This window comes from Phycodurus eques, chromosome 20 (genome assembly GCF_024500275.1).
Source record: "Phycodurus eques isolate BA_2022a chromosome 20, UOR_Pequ_1.1, whole genome shotgun sequence".
Lineage (NCBI taxonomy): Eukaryota > Metazoa > Chordata > Actinopteri > Syngnathiformes > Syngnathidae > Phycodurus > Phycodurus eques.
The window spans coordinates 2,624,188-2,646,331 of record NC_084544.1 but is presented as its reverse complement, the minus strand read 5'-3'; the positions used below and the strand labels follow the sequence as shown (position 1 = coordinate 2,646,331).

General features: G+C 43.3%; 1 protein-coding gene across 3 annotated transcripts; it reads left to right on the top strand.

The window, feature by feature from the left end:
* Positions 1-941: 941 nt before the first annotated feature.
* Positions 942-20,147, top strand: nup153 (nucleoporin 153). Of its 3 annotated transcripts, none has more exons than XM_061665159.1 (21): positions 942-1,069; positions 4,746-5,007; positions 6,526-6,798; positions 7,517-7,656; positions 7,911-8,039; positions 9,068-9,184; positions 9,256-9,300; positions 9,408-9,461; positions 10,274-10,414; positions 10,502-10,687; positions 11,138-11,284; positions 11,391-11,483; positions 11,762-11,846; positions 11,934-12,035; positions 12,408-13,001; positions 13,324-13,494; positions 13,589-14,452; positions 15,135-15,500; positions 17,071-17,268; positions 17,346-17,511; positions 19,021-20,147. In XM_061665159.1, exons 1-21 carry the CDS (start codon positions 992-994, stop codon positions 19,106-19,108), a joined length of 4,299 nt encoding a protein of 1,432 aa, XP_061521143.1. In that variant the 5' UTR covers positions 942-991; the 3' UTR covers positions 19,109-20,147. The 3 variants fall into 3 exon arrangements, with proteins under 3 accessions (XP_061521143.1, XP_061521142.1, XP_061521141.1); XM_061665158.1 differs by having other exon boundaries at positions 955-1,069; positions 4,749-5,007; positions 9,047-9,184; XM_061665157.1 differs by having other exon boundaries at positions 955-1,069; positions 9,047-9,184.
* Positions 20,148-22,144: the final 1,997 nt, after the last annotated feature.

Genomic DNA, 22,144 nt, shown 5'->3' with positions numbered 1-22,144 from the left:
AGCAAACAGTTAGCAGAGCAAAGTGACCTCAGGCAACTGCGAAAATTCAAAATGACAAATATTCCAGAAAATACAACTTCAAATTGATAAATTGAGTATTACGGCAACACTATAATGAATAGGTTATCCTACCCATAGTGCAGCCATGAGTAATGTAGACTTGTTTGCCGAGCTAATGCAAGTAAGCCGCTCCCTCCGAGGGGTCGTCAAAAACAAACAAAAAATTTAAATAAAATAAAAAATTGCTGGCCAGTCTCTGCCTACATCCCTCGCCCGACCGACTCATTTCCGTCGAATGTCCCCATGCCTCGCATCCGGGCTGTTTTGTCGGTCACTGTCTTCAGTCTCATGAAAGTTGGTTTCAAACGGTTCCCGCTGGAACGACGTCTGCCCTCACGATTGTGGCTGAAGACCCTCTGGAATGCTTCCCACTGGAACCAGTCTGTCCGGGCTCTCAATCGTGGCTGAAGACCTAGTAAAACAGTTGCTCGCAGAGTAGGCACCATTTGATTGTCTGCTCAATATATGTGGAGCCCACTGTCCCAAAAACAACACTTTAAAAAAAAAAAACATTAACGACAAAACAAACACAAAAACTTCCATACATACATGCTCTTTGTTGTATGTATTTATCTATCTATCTATCTCAATATATGTGAATTTCTTTTCTCAAAGAAAAACAACAACTAAGTGTAATCCTTTCTTCTCATTTAATACATAATATTTGTTGTTTGATGCAGTTTTAGATGAAAGAGAAGGTTTGAAGTCTCCGTTCACCAGTGGATCATAGACGTCATGATCAAGTACTTCTACTTTTATCGGTCTACTTTTGCCACTTTCAGTTTTGGGGGAAAGCAAAGGGTAATCTTCAATTGTATGCCGTTTGACTACATTTACCAGAATCCCTCGCGGCATTAGCCGCCTGTGCTGTATGACAGCTATCCGGCGCCGAAACACCGACAGGACACACTCGCTCTCCGACGCAAGAGCCATGGCGGCCACGGGTGGAGGGAAAATCCGAAGCAGGAGATACCACGTCGACTCCAAGCCTTACGCCAAGAACAAGCAGGTAAACCCGTTCCAAGACACCCGCGCGAGTGGACAGCGACGAATACGAGGCCTGTGGGCTCTTCTTGCGAGTGTTTTTTGTTTGAAGTTGGGGCAGACATTTTGCGGCCTAGTCGTGGCCTCCACGCGCTGGCCTAGCATGCTAGCGGATGCTAACCCCCTCATCCCCGCTAGTGGCTCTACAAGCGCGGAACGCACTCGTCGGACAGCTTCCGTGGCGGCGCGTTCCCGTGTCCCGAGTGGACGCAGTCACCCGGCCTTGGCGGTGCGCGACGACTCCCGCGTCAGTTGGGCGAATTAAGTCGTTGGCCAGTTAGTGGAAAAAGCGGAGGAAAGTCGCTAGCGAGCTAACGAAGCTAACAGCAGCCGGGGAGCGAGCAGGCGCATTGTTGTATCCGCCCAGTAGGTCTTTATTGGAGCAAAATGGTGTGATTTAGTCGTAAGAAATCGTCAAAGGGGGTCATTAGGAAAGTGTCGCTCGGGGTTTAGCGTGAATTTTGTGTCGGTGGTGCTTGGGGTGGCGGTGTGTGTGTGTGTGTGTCGATGGGGGGGGGGGGGGGGGGGGAGTAAAGCTAACGTTAGCCGGGTTGAATTGCGCAGGAAGCTGTTAAAAAGCCCCACATGGTTGCACGTGAACGCATATTATTATTATTACATATATTTCCTTATCATAACTGATTTATTCTTCCCGAAGGCCCCGGGCTCTTCTCTCCCATGCTTGACTGCAGTGATTTGCAACCTTTATGGAGCCAAGGCGCATATTTTACAATTGAAAAATCTCACGGCACAAAAATGTCACAAAAAGTCGATACATTAATAACTGTATGGACTTCCTGCCATCTAATAGAAGAGCATTTATTTGTTCTGTCTGTCACCATGCATCATTGGCATAAAAAAGATGAATAAATACATTATTTCTTGGAAATATATATTTTTTGGGGCAATTAAGTGAAATTTGATAAATTGCCACGGCACACCGGTTGAGAATCACTGCTTTAGTGTACAAGTAATTGCTGGTTCGGAGTTTAGTTGGCGGTTTATTCCCCCTTAACCAGCTGAATAGGCTCCAGGCTAACATCTCGCACTGTCTGTGTGATGGCATTGATGGATTTTTCAAATCCCCGCAGTTTGGGTCACTTAACGACTGATTATGTTATGTGATTTGTTTGCACAGGTACACTAGCGTCATCTAATGATCAGCACCAGTACTGACTGACTTTAAAATGATCATTCTCTTGGGTCCTTCATAGGCATTTGTGTAACATTTTTTATTTTTAATATTTTGTGTAGCATACCGGGAGCTGTACATATTTTGTCATTCCAGTTTAGCTAAATAAGGTGACCAACCTCAATCAATGTAGCTCTCCCCAATCAGTCACAGTTGTCCACAACTTTGTCAGCGAAAGGAAAACTCCAGACAGTTTTGTTCACAGTTCACTTCAAAATTAAAGCGATGGCATCAAATTAGTCCAAAGTGCCAAAAAAATAAAGAATGAGGTGCATAGAATCTCCACACTATCATATTGCCTGGTCACATGACTCACAGGTGACCACAGAAATCACCCTGCATTAGTTAGAGGTAATTCAAAAGCCGTAACATATTGTGAGCGCTATATTTGAATTATACACACACCTGAGTGCAATACTAATGTATTACTTATTGTAATCGCAACATCTCGATGCACTGGTGAAGGGAGCCTTCAAATCTCCTCTTTGATCTATAATCACTTCAAATTGGAAAGAGTTTGCATGACTGTAGAAGATTGTTGATGTTTTATGTTTTCCTATATTGTTTTTTTGTTTTTTTTTGACACTGTGGTCCTTGAAAGTAATTTCAGTAAAAGTATAGCGTACCATACCATGAACGCTCAACACTTCAATCTGCAAATAATGCAAAGTGCCACATGAATAAACATGAATCACCTCGTATCCAGTTATGAAGTTAAATTGTATCCAGGCCACCACACAACCTACTAGAAACAATTATATTTGGTAATTCGAAGGTTTCGTCACCAAAGTCTGTGTTTTAATGTGTGTAATCAGCTGATTAGCATTTATGCTAACGGTTAGCAGTGTGTGTCAAGTCATTGGAATTTATTAACATTCAGACAGTACATAAATAATCATTTCAGATGTGTTGCACATAAAAGTGAAATAGAAATTGTCCAACAATAATAGCTGAAAAAAAATCCGTTCAAGATTAAATGGTAATTGTATGGTACTAAAAAAGTTAAATACAACTGAACTGTACTTTGGCAGTAATTGTGCCAATTGTGTGATAAGCCGAATGGTATTTATTGCAGTCAGTCGCTGCGGACTCGCGCATATTTGCGCATAGGTTAAAGTGCATCCATCTAGCGAGTGAGGCCTAAATGACCTTCCAAACGGAGATGCTGGAAAAATTTTTTCGCCTTTTGTACAGACCCCAGCGCCATGTGAATTTATTTATTTATTGCGGCGACTGTGCAATTTTACGCAGCGACACAGCATCCCGAAATTTGATACTTAATCAGTGGCGCTGGTGGAAAAAAACGATGGGAAAATGAGGCCTTTACAGACGCCTTGAAAGGGGCCTCGGTTGCTGGTTGCCTCGTGAAGCATGCAGACAGTGACTGACCCACTTTCATTTTTACTGCACTTGAGGAATTGCGTCTCCTGGAAAACAATGCACTGCAGCTGGTCGTCATATTAAAGCTGCCAATCAGGCGCTTATATCATTTAAACTCTGAATTCCAATTAATGGAATTTTTAGGCTTGTCAAATATACAGAAATCGTCTTATCGGCTGACTTTGCACTTCAGAAAGAGGAAGAAACTGTGTGTGTGCGTGCATGTTGGTCTCCTTATCTGCATGTACAGCAATTTGTTGTGTGAACCTTCACAGCTGACAATACAACGAACGTTTCTTTAAGTGGTGCAAAGCGTTTGGAAAATTGATTACTGCAAAGCTTTGAGGCAGCGATTTTATTTGGACTAATTTGTAATGAGATTATTCAAATTGTTCAATTCATCATTTCAACCAAACCACATTTGTTGTTGGTTAGTCTGCTAGCCTAATGCTAACGCGCAGTGCGAAACACCATAGACGGGTTTACGAAACGATTACTGATGTCGGGGTACTCATAAACTGATAAACAACACTCACAGTAGCAACAGATGTAAATTGGCAATATAACAATACTCAAAATTGAGCGACTGCCTTCATCTGTGTTTTGTCATCAAATCCAGCACAATTCTGTATGCATTATACTGCCCCCCTGGTGGTTAAGGCCCATACTGACCAGACACTCAATGCCTATTGAATTAATGCATGAAATCATGATGCCCAAACTGTTTATTTACATTCTACAGGTAAACCAGTAAACAAACAGCATCATAAATTGAGCTTTTATGGGGTTTCCATTTTGTATTTCATCCGTTTGTCTCATGTAAAGTTGCCTCCCTTAATTTTCAACCTAGATACTCGCATTTCTTTGTAGTGGCTTATTTCAGTCTCATGCAAGGTGTGATGTTTGCTGTTGAGCTGTCGAATGCCTGTGAGAGAAACACTGTGAAACATCACTTACAGAAAGACAATATTCCTTTTTCTCCGTGTCAAGTAGCAAACATGCAGAGTAAATGATGATATTTTGTATGTATTTATTTATTTCCTCTCCCTGCTCCTGTTTCCATCATAAGCAGTCAGGCCTGATCAGCCGAGTGACGGACAAAGTCAAGAGTATCGTTCCCTGGCTACAAAACTACTTCAAGAACGGAGAAGCTCCAGAAGGCGAAGGAGGTGGAGGAGGAGGCGGGGGCGGCGGCGGAGGAGCGCCTGCTGCGGATGTGACGGAGAACTGCCAGCTGCCTGCTCCCAACGCTCTTCCTCCCAACGGCAGCAAAGCGGGGCCGCCCTCCCTCGATGGGCGCCACACGCCCGAGCCGAGTACCAGTCACACAGGTTAGCTGAAGCTTGGAGACGTAATGCAGCGCGTGCGCAACACTGGTGGGCAAACTGTGGCCCACGGTCCACATGTGGCCTACTCTTTTTTTTTTTTTTTTTTTATTTTTTTTTTTTATCCGGTGGTGGGCCGGATAACACTGTGGGAGAGATAATATTATCAAGAGTCATGCAATATTCGTTGAATTAATTGAGCTGCTTTTGCCTACAATTGGGTAATTATATTTATTTTGTATTCACAGTGTCTCTCACGTTTTCATTCAGTTATCTTCATAAACAATTTCTCAATTGATTTATTGTAAATGATGAAAAATATTGGTAGACTACACAATTTTACATATACATTTCACAGTGTATTTTAGAGGTGCAGCGATTAATCAACAACCAATTGAGTCTCTTTTGTCTATATCCTCAGAATTTTAGTCTCTCAACAGTAAATATTCTCATATTTCATTAGTCCTCCATGAAAGCAGACTTTGTTTAGTCAAAATAAGATCTTTGTAAACATCTGCTTTTACTTTGGAAAAGAATGACCAAAGAATTAACTGAATCATAATCAGTTTGTTTGTACATTTTCTGCACTGTCAATTTGAAGTGTCCTGTATTTGAATAGCGATGGAAATTCCAAAATCTTTTTTGTCCGATGAATCAAAGAAATAGTCGACAGATTAATCAATTAAAATAATCGTTAGTTGCAGCCCTATTTTTATTTTTTTTTAAAATAAATGTTCCTTAATAATTAATTTGCTAAATTATAGTAAAAACGATGATGAATTATTAAAATGATTGTCTAGCTCAAAGTTGTGCTGTTGTACCCTACTTATATATCTAAACAAACATGGTCACAATGAAAATTTCTTTTCTACAGATTGGGGAAAAACATCATTGATTTGTAGCAAAAGTGCCTTGACTAAGAGTGGTGCGACAACAAATTGAGATACGAGTGCTACATGTTGGCAGCAAACTCAGCCGACTTCACAACAGGCAGCGTTTTGGCAGCCAGTGAACATTTGCGAGGGAAACAGGCTTCAAGCTATTAACGGCCATTACCAGTTGAAGTTTGGTGCCAACTAAACGTAAAACAAGGAGAATTACACGTCGTGCTTTTAAAGCAACCACACAACTTTTGTTTTTGGGGAGTGTCTGCTAGCTTAATGCTGACATACAATGCAAAATCCCATATACAGGCTAACGAATGGCATCGATAGTCGCAATGTTATTTATAATCGTTTAAACAATGGATATTTGAACATAAACGGTAGAGAAACACATGTAGACCAACAATATAACAATACACACAGCAATGTATTCTTTATCCTCTGTGAAAAAACGACTCATTCAGTATTACTGCACCTTTCTGAGTCAGTTGTGAAGCTCTTTGTAAGTCTCTTTCTGTGTTCCACTGCCCCCTGGTGGCCAAGGCCCTCACTTCAGAAGTAGCACAATGTGGAGCATGGGTGTGTTGACTGAACCTGGCATAAAAAGTTAGGGCTGAACCGTCGTCCTTTCTCAACCCAGAGCCCTCGACCAGCCGGGCGTCCCTGAACTTTCAGGACTACGCGCTGTCACGGCCACCGCTCAGCCACTCCCACCTCCACTTCTCGTCACATGAGGCCACCACACCGACGCTGGGCGGCGCCGGCCTTTTTTCGCAGCCCTCCACCTCCTCGGCGCCAGGGCCCTTCTCCACCGGCTTTTCGCTGGTCAAGGAGATTAAGGACAACCTGTCGCAGCACGAGGACGACAACATCTCCACCACCAGCGGCTTCTCCTCGCGTGCGTCTGACAAAGGTACTTAACAGACACTGTTTTTAAAATGAATTATTAATGGGCAGGGTGCACTATCTCAGAAAAGTGAGCACACCCCTTACATTTTTGTAAATGTTTTCTCATATTTTCGTGGGACCCACTGAAGCACTTTGCTACAATTTATTATAGTCAGTGTAAAATATACTTTTCTCTCCAATTAACTCAACACACAGCCATTAATATCGAAACCGCCGCTAACAAAAGTGAGTACACCCCTAAGTGAAAATGTGAGGACTTTTTTGAGTGGAACCTGTCCTAAACTGCTGAATGGTCTTGGGAACCCTGTTAAAGCTCAATTTCAGGGTGTTGGCAATCTTCTAGTCTCGGGTAGACCATCTTTATGTAGAGCACTATTTTTTCTTTTCGGATCCTCTCAGAGTTCGTAGCCATTTTGAACTTCCAGTGTGAGAGCGATAACGGCAAATTTAACACACCTGCTCCCCAGTCACACCTTAAACCTTGGAACACTAATGAGTCATATAACACTTGGGAGACGAAATGGTTAATTTGGCCCAATTTGGACATTTTTGCTTGGAGGTGCACTCACTTTTGTTGCTTGTGGCTTAGACATGGCTCTTTTGAGTTATTTTGAGGGGACAGTAAGTTCAAAGTTATTATAGCTATACACGCGTGTAATTTCTTTAGTGTTGTCCCCTTACAAAATTAGCATATATATTAAAATATTTGATCTGTCTTGCAGACGTGCCCACCTCTAAGACGGCGTCGCTCCCGCAGCTTTGGTCACCAAAGACGGACAGAACCATCTCTGTGCCGCAGCCCTCTCAGTCCAGTCTGAAGAGGCCCGCCTTCAACCTGTCCATCTTTGGCACTTCCGCCAATGTGAGTCTTTTGTTTCCAGTTATGAGGAGTTATTTGGGAATCGCCCCTCTGATGTACTTCCTTCTAGGGAATTTGCTCGAATGAGCCCCAATCAGAAGTAGATATCCCAGAAAAATGGGCAAAACTAAATTGCTTCTTTTGAGTGGACGGACAATAGGTGCTTTTCTGCGATGGCCCGGTCATCGCTGTCTGCAGCTGTAATTATGATAATAATTAGCACCTGTTAATAACGCAACTCCGATGTCCCCCTCCAGTCGACGCTGAACAACACAATGCTGAACTCCAGCCAGCTGGGCAATTCCCCCTTCTACCCCGGGAAGACGACGTACGGCGGAGCGGCTGCAGTCAGGAGCGCTCGCACTCGACCCGGAACGCCGTACCAGGTGAGTCGACGGCGCCGGCCGAAGCTAATTGGATTTTCGATGGATAATTGTAATGATTTCTAAAGACAGTTATTCGACTTCCCTACAGTTTTTTCCTTTATTCCATCATACAATCGTCAGCCACTTCATGAAGTACACCCACCTAATTAAATAAAATAGTTATTCATTTACCTATAAATAAATACCACCGCAATTTTGAATGTCTGTAATAAAACATTCTACTTCCCCTGAGAACAGTGGCTTATAAGTTTAAAAGTAGATTCATACGAGAAATATTTATAATAAAAGATAACCTTACTTGGTCCCACAATGGGGAAATTTGCATTGTTTCATCAGCAGTAGTGGAAATCGAAAAATACCGTGCAAGAGAAGACATTTGGCTGCAACCCATCCGCCATTACAAGGTTGATGCAATCAATATGTTAAAACAACAAATATTGAAGGCATAATTTATTAACTATTGTAAAGCAATGAGTTTGTTGTGCAATTGAACAGTATGCAGAATTTGGTTTAGCATATTACATAATATATAGCAATAATTGTCGCACAGTAATGTTCTTGACATTTTAAAAATATGGAAATTCAGACAAATTATTCTGGAAATGAATTTGTATTGATTGGTAGCTCTGCAGTCATAGCCATAAATGCAATTTTACTCAAAATTGACATTGTAATTTCTTTCTGTGTTTTGGTTTTCGGGCTTGGTGTTCTCATTTTCAGCCAGAAATGTTTTTTTCTGTGGATCACTAATAAACGTGTTCTTACACAACCTTTCCTCCCGGCTCGCCACATCACGCCAATTTATTTAGATTTTTTTGTAATCGAGTTATTTGAGTAATCGTTTCAGGTCGACTTTTATTGACTTTTGGTATTGAAAGGCAGATTTTTTTTTCTCCACACACAACTCCTCCTAGTGGATTAAATTCCTAAAATGGTGCCAATGTAGCTGCTTTATTTTGGACATTTTCTTTCGATGTCACCGAAACGCTTATTAATATTGTGGTGAGCGAGCATGTGTGATCTTTCAGGCCCCGGTCACGAGGCAGATTAGAGCCAAGCCGGCCGGCGCGCAGCCGTGCGGGGTGACCAGCGCCACAGCCCGACGTATCCTGAAGTCTTTGGAGAGAATGTCCAGTCCTCTCGCAGTACGTTCACACACAAACAGATTGACAAATTGAGTGTCAACTGCATCATCATTTGATTTTTTTATCTCCAGGATGCCAGAAGGATCCCAGCAGCGCCATCGTCATCCTTCTCAAAGGTAAATTTTAGTGCCAGCCGTTTTTTCCTTGTCAGTGTTATCAGCAAAATCTGAAACTTTAAGGAGCCTGAATGAACTTTTATTTTTATTTTTTTTTGTCTTTACAGTCAGTGGATGGCAGCAATCTTGAAGTGTCGCATTTCCAGTCCAAAAGGAAACGGGTAAGTTAATCAAAATCATTTTGGCCTCACCCAATATGCATACTAGCCTCAGGATGGGAACAGCGAGTTCGTTATGTGAAACCGGCAGCATTTGTAGCAACAACTGGCAGACAATCCCAGCTGTGCGACAGCTGTGTCGCTCGCCAACAACAATGATGCGTTGACACACACACAGCTGTGCGCTGCTGCGTTGCGTTTAGATCACCACAGTCTGGTGTTAACGCAACTTGAGCTTTCAACAGCCACCATTACCACAAGTTATAAAATAAAACTGTGACACGACAACTGAAGTGGTTCGTTATTGTCCCGTTGCTCGCTACTCTTTACTCGATGTGCTGCGCTCGCAGCGGCTTTGTGACGGGAGCCGGCGACGGGGCCCGAGAACCTTTGTGCTCAAGTCACGTTGCCCGAGCAAAGTCCGTCGTCCATTTTGCAGAGCATAAATGCACGCAAGTTAACGTCAGGCTGAGACGGTGGTATCGGTTTGTGAGTGTCAAAGCATTTTTTCCGAGTCAGAGTATGAGTACAGATGTGCCGTATTGACAGTCATTCAGAAAACTTTAAACGGATATTCGGTATTTGGGTAACATGCACTAAAACCTTTACAGGTGAAATTATTTTGTTCACCTGCAAAGGTTATAGTGCATTTTAGCTTCATCTTGAAATTTTACCACAAAGTCAAATAACCCTAACCTTTTGTTACAGTTCAATTAACAAAACAAAAATATATATCTTTGACTTGAATGTCAAGAACAGTTTTTTGTTGCCGATCAATCTCGTGTTCACACATCCTCATCGTTTCTTTTCCTCAGCTGGAGTCCAATCTCCCGCCAGTGCAGAAGCTGGTGGTCCCCACCGCCGTTTCCACCTCGACGAACCGCTCCGTCTCCTTCAGGCCTAGTTTGACCCCGAAAGGGCCGAGCCGGACTCTGGACCGGAACCCCAGAGACAAGGTCAGAATTTGATGCCACCTAAATTACTGCCAAAGTTTCTCCCCTTTGCTGATTTTTGGAGGGGTTTTGTTAAATTTTTTTCCACAGCCCACCAGACAATCACCTCTACTACCTGACAGAAACCCCGGCAGCCCTTCTCAAAGCACAATTGGAGCCAGCGGCGCCACCTACCCCATGTCCAGCACGCCCGCTGCCAGCAGCTACGGCGGCGGCAAGATGAAGAGGGAGCGGACGACCGCACGGCCGTCCTCCAAACGCACTGAGAATGAAGAGGTATACACCGTTTCGCATTGGCGTCTTCACATATATATCTCTGTTGTAAGGCTGTGACTATCGAATATTTGTATCGAATATACGTCGATAACAATAAGGTTGACAATATGCCGGTTACAGGTTATTCATACTACAGCTACAAATAACGATGATTACTTATTTTATCTATTAATTGATATGATTCAGTTACTGGTTTATTCTGTAATGTCCAAAAATAGCGGAAAACCTTGATCATTGTTTTCCAAAGTAAAAGCAGATGTTTGCAAATGTCTTCATTTGATTAAACACAAAAGATAATCAGTCTGGTTTCCTGAAATTCTCCACTCTACACTACACTCAAACTAAAGTTGCGGTGATGATAAAACTTGGGCTTATTATTCAGATGGATTTTTGTTTAGTTTGTAATGCAATTTTCATTTTTTTTTATTTAATTAAATTTTTTTACATCAGGTGGCTGAACTGCCAGACCTTCCAACCATTTCACTTCCCATTAGCACATCCGCCTTGCCCTCCTTCAGCTTCTCCTCCCCAGTGCTTCCCGTTGCTACCGCCGCCACCGTCACTGTCACTCGTGTCAAGGAAACGGCCACAAATAAGGTCCACCATTTATTTATTTTTTTTTAAATGATTTTTTTAGATGAAATATGTATTGTCTCAAGTTTTGACACAATCCCTAAATACAGCTTGTTTCTCTCTTCCTCAGGCGACAAACGCTTCTCCCCCCTGTGTACCCTTTACCTTCTCCTCGCCCATTGTCAAGGCGACTCCTGCTAGTCCCCCTAACTTCTCTCCAACAGTGAGTGCTACTTGAAATTGACAAAAATAATACCTGCGCCTCACATGCATAGTTTGTATTTGCATTATGCATGGAGCTTTAAAATGTATACAAATAAAATGAGCACATGGTCACTTCTTTGAGTTTACGTATATCGTGGTGTGTTATGGAATATAAACCCGGCAATAAATGTGGGACTACTGTACTACAAATGAAAGGTGCAGAAAAACCATTCAGAATGGACCCTTGAATTTTTCATTTAAGAAAATATATAATCTTAAATGTTGCCTTTTTTTCAGGCTGGCTTTACATTCAGTGCCCCTGTAACAAAGCTTGGTCCTCCCATGTCAAATGGGAATTTGGCCACACCCATCGCAGCAACAGGTAAACAACTTTTTGTTTGTTTGTTTTTTACCAGATCGTCCAATTTTATTTTCATCTTTGAATGTGTGTTTTTTTTCCCCTCCCAAGTAAAAATATCAACAAATGCAAGCACAGAAGACTTGGGTGGGCCTTTCAAACCAGCCAAGACATTAAAGCAGGGCAGCGTGCTGGACCTCCTCAAAGCACCCGGTAAGAAGCACTGACAAACAACGAATTTCTGCAAAAATAGTGGCCGGGCGCGTCTATTTATTCCTTTGGAGATGGACGTGGTATTAAGAGGAGACTTTTACTTGTACACATATTTGGAAATAAATACACTTATTCATTAACCAGCCGCTTTCAGCGCAGAGTTCCCCTTATTGCCAGCCGTGAATGTTGTGTGTGAACGGTATTAGTTACTACAAGTTAGCTTTGTGTGAGAACAGAGATGCGTTTTTGTTTTATACAGCAGACTATGATGATGATGATGATTGGTCTTTTTGAGGGATGGCCAACTATTTGAAGAGGTGCATTTCTGGTTGTTTTTCACATTTAAAATGTGTCATTTTATCTCTTGTCCAGGCTTTGCTTCAACGACTGTGCAAAAGTCCTCTGAGACCTCCACGCAGTCCACTGCCCCCTCTTCCACCTCCACCATCTCTGTCTCCTCCTCTACAGGCCTTAGTGACTTGTTCAAAGACCCCCCAGGATCGAGCTGCTATGACGTCCGTGTGGTGCAAAACAAGTCCTCGGAGACCAAGTGCGTGGGCTGCATGTCTCCTCAGCCTGGCACCGCAACCAAGGACAATAGAACAAGCGCCCCCTCCTGTACGGGACCAAAGAGCAGCACAAACGGCGCCTCCGTCGGCTCGCTCGTCTCCAAAGCGGCGGCCAACTGGGAGTGCGACACGTGTCTGGTCAGCAACAAGCCCGATTCCGTCAAGTGCGTGGCCTGCGAGACAGCGAAGCACGGCACGGGGCTCAAGGCCTCGTCTTCGTTGCCCTCCGCCTCGTCCGCCCTGGATGAGGCTGCCAACCCCACCGCCTCCACGGTGCCGTGTGCCGGATTCGGAGACCAGTTTAAGAAACCGGAGGGCGCCTGGGATTGCGACGTGTGTATGTTACAGAACAAGGCCGCTGATATAAAGTGTGTGGCCTGCACGAATGCTAAACCAGGTACGCGCAACGCCCGAATGTTGTCATTAATGCATTTTTGAGACAATTTGTGCCCCTCTTCATTTACGAGCCATTTTGGGTATACAATAAACTCCCATTGGCGAAGCATAGCGACCAAGACCTGCCGTAAATAAGAGGTTTGTAACGAACTAATGAATTAAATCTAACAAGATTTCACCAGATGGTGCTAAATTAAGGCTTTAATTGCTTTGGCATGAGCACAAAGACTACAAATAGCTGAGATTTCCAGCAAATAATGGAGGATAGGTTCCCCAAAAAATGAGCAAATGCCGAACCACGACTGTTGTGTTTTTCCTAACAGGAGCGTCTGTGGCAGTTCCCCCTGAAGCCAGCAGAGCGCCGTTCGGCTTCGGGTTCAAGAAACCCGAGAACTCCTGGGAGTGTAACGTGTGTATGCTGCAGAACAAGGCCGCTGACTTCAAGTGCGTCGCCTGTCAGGCAGCCAAACCCGGAGCGCAAGTGGAGACCAAAGGTGAGAAGCAGACCCGGTGTGTTTGTGTCATGAAAAGTCTTTCGGATTCTTTCGTATTCAACATTAGGTTCTTTTCCTACTACCTCTAATGCAGGAGGTTTCACGTTTGGCACATCCAACAGTACCTCAGAGTCCGTATCTGGAGGGTTCAAGTTTGGTGTGGCCACGTCGGAATCTACCTCCTCGTCGGGAGGATTCAAGTTCGCTGTCCCGTTTGGAAACCCCTCATCGGAACCTTCTCCTAAAGACACTAATACCTCACTAGGGTTCAAGTTCAGCGCCCCATCTGAGGGCTTTAAATTCGGGATTGCCCCTAGCGATGATAAAAAGCCGGAGGAGCAGCCTGCGGCCGGAGCTGGCTTCAAGTTCGGAGCCAGCGGCAGCGGGATCTCGTTGGGGATGGCATCGCCCAGCCTGGAAAACGGCAGCAGCGGCTCCTCTTTGAAGACGCCCTTCAGCTTTGGCCTTCTGAAGCCTGAAGAAAAAACGTCAGCTGCGCCCACCTCGTCGGCCTCCGTTGCCGTGACGGCGCCCGCTTCCTCTCAAGTAAAGAGCGGCGACGACGGCACGTCAAGCAACAGCGCCACCGCTGTCGGCTCTGTGTTCGGGACGCCCGGCCTGGCCACCTCCGCGCCACCGGAGGGCCCTACCTTCGGAATACCGTCTGCTGAGAAGAAGCCTGCCGCTCCCACGTTCGCATTTGGAAAGGCGACGGAGGAGAAGAAGGAGCCGTCCGCCACCTCGGCTCCGTCTCCGTCTCCCTTCGTCTTTGGCGGCGCGAGCAAGGACGGCGACCCGGCACCTGCCGCTTCGGGGGGCTTTTCCTTCGGCAAGCCGAGCGCTCCGGCGGAGCAGCCGCAGCCGCCTGCTTTTACTTTTGGAAAACCAGCTGACAAGGGCGACGCTTCGAATTCAAACGCCACAAATTCCTCTTTTGTATTGGGACAAAGTGCTGCAGGTATTTTATTTGTACTCGCACACAAAAGCAGCAGCACGACATAAACACAACAAACAGAAGTTACAAAAAGTATGTACAGTACAGTGGTTCCTTTAGATAACTTTGATTTGTTCCGTGAGCGCTTGCAAACACATCGCAAATCATCTTTCCCCATTGAAATGAATGCCAATGACATTCTGTTCCAGCCCCCCCCCCAAAAAAAAATACAATTGCACTCTATAATATTATAGTTTAATCACATACATAAATAGGATTAAAGAGCTTTAAACAATTTTTGTCACACTTTCTCCAATTCAATCCACATTCTGCTTCTCATTGTGGTGTGTGCGCCTTGGCCACCTGGGGGCAGTATAAGAGACGGACAGATATACTGTAAATGGGGGCAATCGCAGCTTCTCAGTGCGGCGGTAATATTAGTTATTTTTTTTGCAGAGGATAAAGAATATCTGCCTGTGAGTATTGTTATTGTCTTTCTATATGTGTCGCTCCACTGCTTGTGTTTATAACACTGCCACATAGAAGCTAATTGTTAGCCCGTGCCTACGGCGCTTCACATTCTTTGCATGTCACTATCTGTTGCTAACTAGATGGATGAAAAGATACATTATTTGTATTAAAGAAATATGCTTTAGACCAATGAAGAAAAATTGTGAATAAGTAATCGTTCTTTCTCTCCCAACAGCTTCTGATGCTCCCAATTTGTCGTTCTTCTTCACGGCAAGCAACGCCACCACGACCAGCAACACCTCATCCACCCCGACCGCCAGTCTCTTTGGCAGCAACACCCAGGCGCCCGCTCTCTCTCTCGTCGCGGCTCCCGGCACTCTTCTGTTCGGTCAAGCCGCCCCGGCTGCCGGTGACGCTCCCCCGGCCAAAGCTTTTGTCTTCGGGCAGAGTCAGGACACGCCCTCGGCCGCGCCGGTCAACCCGGCCCCGGCTCATACGGCGCAGCCTTTCATCTTTGGGGTGCCCGCCGCCGCCGCCCCGCCCGCTGTGACGCCTTCCATCTATTTTGGAGCGTCGGTGACATCTGCTACCCCATCTGCAGGTCTGCCTCCTACAATAGGTCCATTAAAAAGTACACTACTCATGACAAGTTTCGGGTGACATTTCAGGATCAACCTAAAATCCACTATAACCTCTATCGGTGAATAGCTGAATTTGACCTTCTCTTAAATTTTGAAAGTACACTTCAGGGTGAAGTTTGGGTTTTCCGTTATAGTTTTTATCTCGTTTTAACTTCAGTTACTTTTTTTTTTTTAGAGCAGGTTTTTTTTTTTTTTTTTTTAATATAAATGCTTCAACTGAGTTTAGTTTTTATTAGTTTTTTTTTTTTTTTGATTTGTTGTATTTGTCAAGTGTAATACGTACACAATACATTTTGTGTAATAAACGCTCAAAAAATATATTTTTTTAAAATGTATTAACTGACTAACAGATGAACAACCATCCACAAATCAAATATGGGTATTGTATAACAGTCCACAGAATTTGAAGTGCAGTGCATAATACTGCTTCTAAGGTTAGTTGTCGATGCAGCACAACGTGCGGTCAAAGCATTCATGAGACACTTGCTGTAGTATGGCCTTTTTAAAAATATGTTTTACTTGTTTTATCAAGTTATTTTTATTCTTATTTGCATGTTTTACTTGTTGCTAAATCAGAATCATCTTTATTTGCCAAGTATGTCCAAAACACACAAGGAATTTGTCTCCGGTCGTTGGAGCCGCTCTAGTACAACAGACAGTCAATTTACAGAACACTTTGGAGACATAAAGACATTGACAAAAAACAAAACACAATTGTGCAAAAAGACGCAGAGTCCTCTCGCACTTAGAGCAGTTCGAATGACTAATATTGCAATAGTCCGGTGCAATGACCATTGTGCAAAGGGCGCCGAGACTTCAAGGAGTGTATGCGGTTTAAAGTGACGAGTAGTGCGATCATCTGGGACAACGTCGGTTGTGCAAATGGAGCAGATGCTACTCTGGCATGAGTGGCCAGTATATGCAAATAGTGCAGCGTGGCGAGACAACTACAGTGAGTGCACGAGTAATACATAATTGGCCCCACAGAAATGTGACAACGAACTCAAGTCAAAAAATTGCCAGCTTGTTGTAATGGAATTATAGGTTAGGTGTTTAAGAAGTTGATCGCAAGAGGGAAGAAGCTGTCGGAATGTCTACTAGTTCTAGTTTGCGTCGATCGGTAGCGCCTACCTGAGGGAAGGAGCCGAAAGAGCCGGTGACCGGGGTGCGGAGGGTCCGAGAGGATTTTGCGCGACCTTGTCTTAGTTCTGACAGCGTGCAAGTCCTCATTGGCGGGTACCGACAATCCTTTCAGCAGTTTTGATTGTCCGTTGCAGTCGGAGTTTGTCCTTTTTTGTAGCAGCGCCAAACCAGACTGTGATGAATTGCAAACTTCTCAAGTGGACTGTCAGATTTGTGCCTGTTAGATTGACCTTCTGTATCTCCAGCGAAAGTGCATCCAAGTCACGTTTTTATTCTGTTTACGAAAATGTTTTTTCCATTTGAGTTATTTCGTTTGTATTCGCTGACTGTAGCAACCTCAAGTCAGGAATGTTTCTTCCTCTGACTTGACTTTGTGTTTGTCTGCAGCTCCCAACCCCTTCCTAGTCAGCTCGTCAAACACCAGCCAGACGCCGGCGTTCGGCTCGTCTTTCGGCTCAGCGTTGCCGTCGGCCGCTACTCAGACCCTGGTGTTTGGCGCCAAAACTGCCGCCGCGCCCGTCTTCGGCCAGCAGGCCAACGCCGCGCCCGTCTTCGGCGCCCCCACCGCAGCAAATTCGGCGCAAGGTCGGTACCGGTCCCGGCAGCCATTTTCCTCCCGTCTGAGCTTGTAGGATGCTTTGAAGTGATTTTGTTTTATTTAGGCGGAGGCTTTCAGTTCGGAGGAGCCAGCGCGTTTGGGTCTGCCAACAGCACGGGAGTTTTCAGTTTCGGAGCGGGAGCGGGAGCGGGGGCGGCGGCATCTCCAGGTCCCTCCGCCCCTAGGGGTGGCGGGTTCAACTTTTCACAACCCCTGGCATTCAACATCGGGTAAGTCAATTGATGTATTTATTTGTTTTTGTTTTGTTTTTTTTTCTTTATGGCCAACCTGTGAGCAGCGCCATCATGTGACCATTGTGTGCAATAGTAATACTGGACTCCAGCATACTCTCATTCAGCACCTGTGGATTATTTATAAAAAAAAGAAAATTCTATTAAAAAAGAACATTTATTTTTCCTTTGTGTTTTGGAGGTTATTTGTTTATTTTGTTTGATAAAAGTCTCCAAATATATGGACAAAACCACTGTTGACAAAACTGTTGTTAGTGTAAGCCAGGGGTGTCCAAACTTTTCTCAAAGAGGGTCAGATGAAAATGTATGGGGGCCGACCATTCCTCGAACCATTAACATTGTAAATTAACATGTAAATATGTAACTATATCACTTTGCTGTCTGCAGCTAGGTTGATATTCCAAATGAGAATCAGTTTTCAATTGCATTACCAGGATAGTTAAAGGTTAAAATAATAATAAATTAACTATTTTACAAAAGTTGACTGCAATTTTTTATAAACATGTATTTATTGATTTTGTTTTAACAAATCACATCCCAGTGCATTTTGACAAAGAATAGTATAGTGACTAAGCAGCTAGTATAGTGATTATACTCTTATTATAATGTATAATATGGTATAGTCAAATCAGATGACAGAAATTTGACAAAACTGTGGTTTGATCATCACAAAAAATCCATTCACTGAGACTTGTAGCTCGCTTTTGTAGAATTTTCATTTGAATCACGGGCTCTTGTAAAAAAAGCGCTGCTGTGCTATCAAAACAGCTTCCAGTGGCTTCAGTTTTTCAGCGCGTTTGTTCGCCGGTAGCTTGTCGTAGTTAGCATGTTTCGTCTGGTAATTATATTCTTTGAAAACAGCCACAGCCTCTTGGCAAATTAGGCGGACACAGCAACTTTCCTCTTTTTAGTTTCAGTTGCCATTTTAGAAATGGGCTAAAAACATATCACAGGGGTAAAAGTTCACAAAGGGGTCACACAACGAGAGTGCGGCCACAGGTCTACTGCCACCCTGTGGTGAAATATAAAATGGCTTTTTTTTTTTTGTATGTCTGTATTGTTTACTGTGGTAAACTGTGCTGGCGGGCCACATATTATTGATTTTATGATATGATGCTTCGGGCCGGAGGAAATTTGGACACGGGCCGGACTTTGGGCATGCCTGGTGTAAGCAGTGCACGTCATCAGGAACTACGGTGCTGCTAAAAAATAATCTATTCAGGCAAATAACCTTGAATGAATAAAAAAAAAAAAAAAATGGCATAATGAGACTTTTATTATTTATAAATACCAACATAAACCTCCAAAATCTTTTTGTTTTTCTTTTTTAGAAAACAAATTTACATTTATTTTAATCAATTTTACTCTTTTGTTTGCTTCTTTGTTGAACATATATCTTTAATGCAACTGTATATGTTAGAATATTGCTGGTGTGACAACTAATTTTCCCCTCACAGTATTAGTGAAGTTTAAGTTTCTGTCTTCCAGGTCGTCCAAATCCTCGACGTCGTCACCCGCCAGGGAGCAAACGATCGCCGGCCGCAAGATACGGACGGCGGTGCGGCGCCGGAAATAGATGGATGGCGCTTGTACCGACGGCTGATCGGGAAGAAGCGCTCAACTTGGACTGAAATTACTTTTGTTTTTGAGGAAGGCTGGCGGCTACGACTGAATACTTGACACTCGACAACAATCAAAGACGCCGATGGACATCTCTATTTTCTTTTTTTGTAATAAAACGACAAAAAACAAACTGCTCACTGCAGAAATCCTGTCAATGTAGTACGATCGGAGACTTTCTCGAGCTGTGACGAGTGGGTGCGCTAGAGTTGCCGTAGCGCGGCGTGCTGTATGTACAGGGATGAGCGTGATTGGGTGTGTTTTTGTTTTGTCCCCCCCCCCCCCCCCCAGCCCCCTAATGTACAGACTGGAGGTGTGTGTTTGTGCGTGCGTGTATGAGAAGTGAGCGAATATTATTATTAGCGAGCAGAAGAATGTTTCTATGGACTGACTACAGGGAAGGACGGAAGGCCGAAGTGTATGTACCATGCACTGCGGAGGATGATGCTTATATGCTTAGGACTTTGTAAATGCATACTTTCCATGTTATATGTTTTGGGCCCGCTGTGGTTTCTCTCGCATTTCACACTCTCCCTTTTATCTCTCTGTCTCTCTCTCTCTCTCTAACACACACACACACACACTTAATTGGCCTTTGAATATTATAAAAACCTGTAAATATTATTTTTTGTAATCTGTGAAGTTGAATTTTCTTTTTCTTTTGTTCGTGTTAACTGCATTCAGCATTATTATTATTATTATTTTTTTTGTCTTTAGAATTTATTGTGTAAATCCCTATATTCAAAGTTTCCCGAATCCATTTAAAATTAGCTTAAATGCAAATTAGAGAGCCTTTGATGACTGAAGGCATATTGGCTTTTCTGATCCACTTTTGTTTGGACCAAAACCAGTATTGTACAAAGTATTAAGTATATATTTTTATATTGCGTGTTTAAATGGACGAGGGGGACTTTGGATGATAAGGAAAAAGTCGTTTAATTTTAAAGCCATGATTATCATTATTACCAGATGAGTGATTAAAAGCTTAAACCGTGGTTCGTTACCATCAATAAAACTACAAAAGGTATGTTTTAATTTCTGTTTTCCTTTTGATTGCCGTTGATCGAATTGCAATCTTTTGTTCGAATCAAACAAAAACTGATTAGCTGGAATATAGTGTCGAAATCAAATCGAAACCGGGTAATATATTAAAAAGTCCCGTTTTAGTACGGAATCGATTTGATGGGACTGAATTGTTGAACAAAACGTGCCTGAAATGAGTGGTTAGTTGAAACCACGATGAATTCGGAAACTTTTTGATTTGGGAGCGCAGCTTCTGTCCAACGTATGGTTAGTTGCAATAGCTTGTTGGAATCAAAGAAAAATCAATTAGCTAATATATTCCAAAGACGCATTCGAATAGGCAATTAATTGGGCACTGCTCGTCCTACGTTTGGACCGACCCTTTCAATATGGCGGCCTCGTGGACGCACTCTGACGTGTTGCTTGTTACAGCGCTAATAAAACGCTATGTAGCAATGTGCTCGGTTAAGTAACTCATTTCCCCCTTTTTTTGAATTAGTATTTGAAGCAACTCTGACACGTCGATGTTGTGGTTCCCCAACACCTGCAATTCGGGCGGTTGTTCCAGGTTGGGGTGCGGCTACTTCCTGGTACCCGTGTCATCCGCACACCTGTAACGGTGAATTTATTATTATTTTTTTTTTTTATACTTTAACCGGAGGGATGCGGTTACCGCTTGTGATCTGCGACGGTAGACGGGCCGTGTGACTTGGCCCGTGGTGGCTCCCATTGAAGCGGGTCAGATTTATTGTAGCAACCGGTCTTAGCAACGCTAAAGTCCAAACTCTGCGTGGGGTCTGCGTTTTTGGAATGTCGCCGTGAACGCGCACAAAAGCAAACTTGTCTTACTTCCATGGACGTCTGAGGCGGATAGTATGGGATGTGGCAGCTCCACGACCGCGGTGGTCCACCCTATACGACCCACAGACGAGGTTGGAAAAAGTGTGGAGGTAATTTACCCCCACTTGCACTTCATGATAAAACTAAGAAAATAACTCGAAAAGTACAATATAGACCAGTGATTCCCACCTTTCTTTGAGGTAGGACACCTATTTTGCATTAAAAAAAAAAAAAAAAAACAACTCATACCACGGAACCAAAAATGTCATAAAAAGTATATATACTTAATTTACTCACAAATGGACTTAGTGTGAAATCTAGGTGAACACGACGCTATCATTGTGTTGTTTGAATGGCAACACGAAATTGCACCTTCTGCCATCTTTATTTTGTCTGCCTGTCACTAAAAAAAAAAAAAAAAAAGTCGTTGGCATAGATGAGTGGTTCTCAAACTTTTTTCCACCAAGTACCTCGTGAAAAGATAGCTGGCTCTCAAATCGAATACACTGACCAAGTCGACGTCTTCCTCCCTAAAAGTACCTTTAATATTATCGTAAGCCGCTGTCACATTTTAAATGAAGCACCGCTTTTAAGTGTAGGGGGGAAAATTGTTTTTCCTTATAAGTGCACCCCATTAATGATTGAAAATGTATTGCACATATGTATTCAATAAAAATTCTACTTACATTGAGCTTAAATCAAATTTGACTGAACTGTACTTAGGCAGTGATTGATTTGCGTATCACTAGAGGGAGTCAGCGTACCACTTCATGGTACACGTGCCGCACTTTTGACAATCCCTGGAATAGATGACCAAAGATGCATTATTTGTACTACCGTGAACCCACACTTAAACTCGACCAAACACACTTTTTAAAGTATTCCTTAGCACCTGTTCTCGCTCTCGTGTCGGATAACATCACTTTGAGGACATGAAAAGAAGACTCTCACACAATTCTACAAGAGGCAACGCTCGTGTCATCTGTTTGTCATTCCCAGTTGAAATGGTACTGTAAAACCGACGCCTAAACACAAAAGAATTCAACGTTGTTTATACACCAAAATGTTCATCCGAACCACATCATTTTGTCTCATGAAAGTCTGCTAGCTTAATGTTAACATATTATTC

Excerpts from the sequence above, each read along its gene's own strand:
- nup153 (XM_061665157.1), top strand. The coding sequence starts at position 992 with ATGGCGGCCACGGGTGGAGGGAAAATCCGAAGCAGGAGATACCACGTC. Across the intron at positions 11,847-11,933 it reads CACACCCATCGCAGCAACAG|TAAAAATATCAACAAATGCA; the intron begins GTAAACAACTTT and ends TCCCCTCCCAAG. Across the intron at positions 14,453-15,134 it reads ATTGGGACAAAGTGCTGCAG|CTTCTGATGCTCCCAATTTG; the intron begins GTATTTTATTTG and ends CTCTCCCAACAG.